General features: G+C 35.7%; 1 protein-coding gene across 1 annotated transcript in view; it reads right to left on the bottom strand.

Moving 5' to 3' along the window:
* LOC108748804 (fatty acid synthase-like) overlaps positions 1 to 5,504 on the bottom strand; it is a 32,342-nt gene that overhangs the window by 14,875 nt on the left and 11,963 nt on the right. Inside the window, exons 4-6 of the mRNA XM_018487165.1 lie at positions 1,089 to 1,320; positions 403 to 821; positions 16 to 142 (exon numbers count right to left, since the gene is read on the bottom strand). Of these exons, the coding sequence (XP_018342667.1) occupies positions 16 to 142; positions 403 to 821; positions 1,089 to 1,320 (778 nt within the window). The remainder of the gene's footprint in view (positions 1 to 15; positions 143 to 402; positions 822 to 1,088; positions 1,321 to 5,504) is intronic.

Below are 5,504 nucleotides of genomic sequence, written 5' to 3' on the forward strand. Positions count from 1 at the left end.
TAATTGCTACATAACCGTTTTTGAGTGGCATTTGTTCTTGGATGACACGAACGCTCCCATTTAATAAGGCATCTATATCTTTCCTTGGCGATGTATAATTGATATTTGGTGGAACAAAACCAGTTTCGAATCCTATTATTACCTAATAGTTATAATGACAGTTTTGAAGTGTCAATTTAAATTAATTTGTAAAATGCCGATTAATCATACATTATGTACATGGACAGTTCGAGAAAAAAAATCAGTGCAGACTTTTTAAAAGAAGACTATATTGAAAAATAAATCAAATTTTGCTAAAAAGACAGTAATATAGAAAAATTATTAATTTATCAAATAATCAAATTATATCAAATAAAAGTAAACTTTATAATAATAGATAAAACTGGAAATTATTTATTTTACCTTAGCGATCTGATTAAAACCACTTGCAGCTTCAGAATGCCCGAGATTAGATTTCACGGAACCGATCATTAATGGAGTTTCTCTATTTTTACACAAACTGTTATAGATAGCTTTAACTTCCTGTGGATCACCAGCTTTGGTGCCGGTAGCATGTGCTTCGATATAATCCAAACAAGATGTTGGTATTTTGCATTCTTCGTAAAATTCCTTTAGTAAGGTACATAGCATTTGTGATGAAGGATGTGTTATTCCTTCTTCTTTGTAACCATCGTTATTTAGTTTAATATGCGGACATATGGCATAAATCCTCTTAGCATTTTTCGCTTTTTGAAGGTATACTGCTGCAATCGTTTCGCTTCGTGCAAAACCGTTAGCAGCGATATCTAATGGACTGCAATAACCATTGGGTGACAAAACACCTATGAAGTATAGTAGGCATATGTGTATAATGGATTATGTTTAAATTAAAATGATCATTTTCATGGTATTTTTTAATATGGTATTTTTCAGTTTTTAAATGTGGTGTTAAAAATGTTTTTATTGAAATTATATATTATAGTTTTTGTAAATGATTTTTTTGAATTTATTTTATATAAATGAGGACGTGATTCTATAAATGTCATGCCTATTGTATTATACGGCTATCAAATTTTAATAAAAATACAAAATATAAATATTTATAATACCAAGTCGAGCGCAGAGCAGGTTTATTGTGGAAAAAAGACATAATTGTGCTGTTCCAATTATTGCGTCTTCGCATTTTCCTGATTTGATATAATCATATCCAACAGCCATAGCATGAAGGCTAGAACTGCATGCTGTATCGATGGTATAAGATGGTCCTTTCAGATCCAAGCAGTACGAAATCATATTTGCCGTTGCAAATTTTTGGCATCCAAAAACGCTTTGACAGCTTGACTAGTTACAAAACATTTGTTATTGCCATTTCCTTACATAAATAATAGATTCAGTAGATTCAATCATTTCTTTGGTAAATATTTATTTTAGGTGACATCTCACTGATTTCGATGTCTTTTAGATATCTATGTGTAGGGGAGAGTGTCCTGAGTGATTCTCTACAAGAATTAAATGCGGGACAGCATTGATTTAAGAGATACAATAAATTGAAGTTCTATAATATGCAGAGAATAATATTGGCATAAGAGATATATTACGAAAATTTAATTTGTATATGTCGTACTAATTTCTTAAAGAATATAAACAATCATCCTTCTTCTTCTGTTTAGGGGCGCGCGACTTCCACGCAAAGCGACTTTCATCCCACTCCCCCTTTCCTCCATTTAGGACTACAGAAACACAACTTTTATCAAAACATCTATATCTTTCCTTGGTGTTGTAAAATTAATATTTGATGGAACAAAACTAGTTTCAAATGCTATTTTTATTAATTGTTATAATAACATTTCTGAAGTGTGAATTTGAATGAATTGTAAAAAGTCAATTAATTATATATTGTATTACATACATGGGTAGTTTGATAAGTGTCTGTAACTGTTTAAAAAAAGACTATGTTGAAAAATGAATTAAATTTTATAAAAAGGCTGTAATATAAGTAGTATATGGACAATCGTGAGCCGTCAAAACAAACCCTCACTACTCCACCTCCGGCGGCGAGGGCTTAGTCTACGGCTGTCCACACACTGATTGACTCTATCCGTAGTCACTCACGCGGTGACTGGAGAAGGGTGAGGCGACAGAGATAAATGCCGTGACAGAATGATAAATGGGAAAATCGAGGAAAATTGGGACTGAGAAATTTGTTCGTTACGGGGGGAGGAGAAAAGGTCAGTGGAATAGCACACAATTTTGTTCTGTAGGTCATTTTCTGCCTTAGCAGGTCAATGTCTCCGGCGTACTGACGTTTTAGTGAAAGGGTTTTTTTCTTATTATTTATTATGAGGACTTTTGTGAGAATTTTCTAGAGACTATTGCTTTCACTAGGAAGAAAGGGCAAGTAAAACAGGAATGAACAAATTCGTGCTGTTATCGTAATCGGCGTGGTGATTTACTCGTTTTTGGAGAATAAATTTTATCTGTACTCTGTGCCGGAGATATTTTTATTTAAATAAAAAATAATAAAAATCTACGTTTTTTAAACCTGAAATGTTGGAATATTTGAAATGTGAAATAGTCGAGAATTTGAGATACAAAGATTTTATTTATTGATAAAGGAGATATTATAATATATTGATAAATGAATTATATTACATGAAAAAATATATTATTAAAATCATAATCCTTCATTTATTATAATTATATTAACAATTTTAATTCAATTATTTTTAAAAACAATATATTAAAGTATGTTTCCAAAAATGACAAATTTTTTTATCTGTGTTCTCACACAGCGTTCAATATCTTCTTTGTTGCCTCGAAAAGTGAGTTTGACGATGTAGTGTAGTCGTTAACAATAGATGTAAGAAGCTGCTATAGCATTTTCTTTACTTTTCTAGCGGCGCTGTGTGAGATGGCGTGATGAGCGTAAGCGAAGGAGGAACGCACTCCTGACCATTGTGGTAATGGCGGTACCAAGGAGCGAGTATTGTTTAATACAACAAATATAAGAAGTGTTCGCATATGTATTACCATGCGAACTAATATCAGTGATGCTACATCGGTAACTCCAGTACCGGTGTGTAATTTAACTTCGCTAGAAAGCTTGAAACTGAAACGCGGCGCGCGTATCGATATCCGCCAGAATTGCGATACGCGGACTTCCGCCGGGGCGTGGGGCAGTGGTACCCTAGACACCAAAGCGCTAATATTCTGCCCGCAACCTCCGTCGAATTTGCGAATAACTCTCGACTTGTTACGTTTTGTGACGCGCACACCCACCATCCCGTCGCGAACCGGCGGCGTAACGATCGAGCCTGTATCGAACTTATTGTGAACGATTGTGAACTATTAAACTGTGTAGCACCCAATTTATTAATCGGCCATTGTTGCACCTCGTGTTGGCGTCCCGATCCTGAACCCGCATTTATCTCGTTTCATGCTCACGGGTTTACGATCTTATTGATAATCGTCACCCGACCCGAAACAGAAGTCAACCACATTTTTTAAATTTTCATAAAATTATATATTATATTAACAGCTATGAAACATCACGCAAAAATTAGACTATAAACTAATAAATTACAAGTTTCGGCTACCGGTTTGAGTCCTCTTCAGACATTAGTATAACGAAAAAAATAATAACAGAATAAAATCAATTGTCGCAAATGTTCGCATATTCAGAATATTCACAGTTCGGGTGAGTCTTCCTACAAAGATTCTCGATAAGTTTCTGTATAAACAGGAAAAATCCTGTAATGTGCTTTTCCGAAAAGAAAGAGAGAGATTAGATCACAAACTTTTATGGCTTTCTGATAAAAAGGAAGCACAGACTATAACCAGAATCAAACCTATTTTATATAAATACGATACAGGCATGCGTGCTGGCCCAACATCCGTGCACAAGGACACATTGAATGTCAACAAGCCTTCGCTTACGTTATCTCCTAGTAACTTGATATCTATACATCCCAGTTCCTTCACCTCACACAGATCTTCGTCCCTGACCACTGTCCGAAACGGGTGGTTCCTCAACCTATCCTCTGTGTCCATTCCAATAGACATAATGTTTCCTACAACTAGGTGAGAATTTCGCTCTTCCACTAAACGATAAACATAAGATTATTTTCGATTGCATTAAGAGTGTTGAGACCGGCGTGCATCGCATGCCGATCGAAAATACTATAGGATCGCGATCACTAACCACTCCATTCCAATTCTTAACAGTATCATTTCCTCTCCAATCACAACATCTCCGATTGATAAACTATTGTTAAGAATGGAATCGAAGACACGCGCCTTTTTATCAGAACATACCAATGTCCTTTTCACACACGCAGATAAAGGCAATGTCACAGTCGCTTTAGACAGAGAGGTCTACATGGATAAGATGATCACTCTGCTGAATGACAAGGACACATACTCTCATATCAATAAAGATCCCACCAGGAAAATCACGACAGCATTAAGGTCCATGCTCACCAGATGGAAGACGAAGAAGTATATTAACGAAGCAAAATACAAGACGTTATATTGTAGTGACGGATCACTTCCGAGAGCTTATGGTGTGCCGAAAATACATAAACCTTGTTGCCCTTTGAGGGTCATTGTCTCTTCGTTGGACAGTCCGCTTTATCCACTGGCGATATTCTTACACAACATATTAGTTAAATCCATTCCTAAAGCAAAGAGTTATATAAAAAATAGTTTCGAACTAGTTGAGAAACTAAAAAGATTACACACTACAGACCAATACAAATTAATCTCACTGGACGTAAAAATCTCTGTTCACGAATGTTCCGGTGGATATAGCCATAGACTGTATTAATGAACATTGGATGTATGTTTCCGGAGACTGCCCTCTCCCTAGAGAGGAGTTTGTGGGGGCAATAAGGTTTATTCTTGATTCCACATTTTTTTCGTTTAACAACAATTTTTATAAACAGAGGTACGGCACTCCCATGGGGTCCCCCTTATCACCTATAATAGCGGACTTGGTGATGAGGAGACTTGAGACGGTGTCCTTGATGTCGTTGAACTTGGATGTGACATTTTATTTTAGATATGTGGATGATATTTGCACTGCGGTTGAGCAATCAAAAATTGACTCAATAGTAAAACAATTTAACTCTTTCCATCCACGATTCACTTCAGAATTTGGGGGTGATGAAATCAGTTTCCTGGATGTTACTATATCTATCATTGGAAACGGGTTTGGAGTTGATTGGTACCGTAAACCGACCTTTTCAGGGAGGTTTTTAAATTTCTATTCTAACCACCTCATTGCACAGAAAAGAGGGACGGTTTTTTCGCTGGTTGACAGAACAATTTTACTCTCAGACGTTCGATTTCACACACAGAATTTGACACTTATCATTAACATTTTATTAGACAATGACTACCCATTATCATTTATATTTGACACAATCAACCTACGAATAAAAAACTTGAATAGAAATAGACACATAACACAGAACAGTTTGAATGACAAGGTCGAAGCGAGGGAATCGGTGTCATGGCTTACGGTT

Source organism: Trachymyrmex septentrionalis, unplaced genomic scaffold (assembly GCF_001594115.1).
Source record: "Trachymyrmex septentrionalis isolate Tsep2-gDNA-1 unplaced genomic scaffold, Tsep1.0 scaffold242, whole genome shotgun sequence".
NCBI lineage: Eukaryota > Metazoa > Arthropoda > Insecta > Hymenoptera > Formicidae > Trachymyrmex > Trachymyrmex septentrionalis.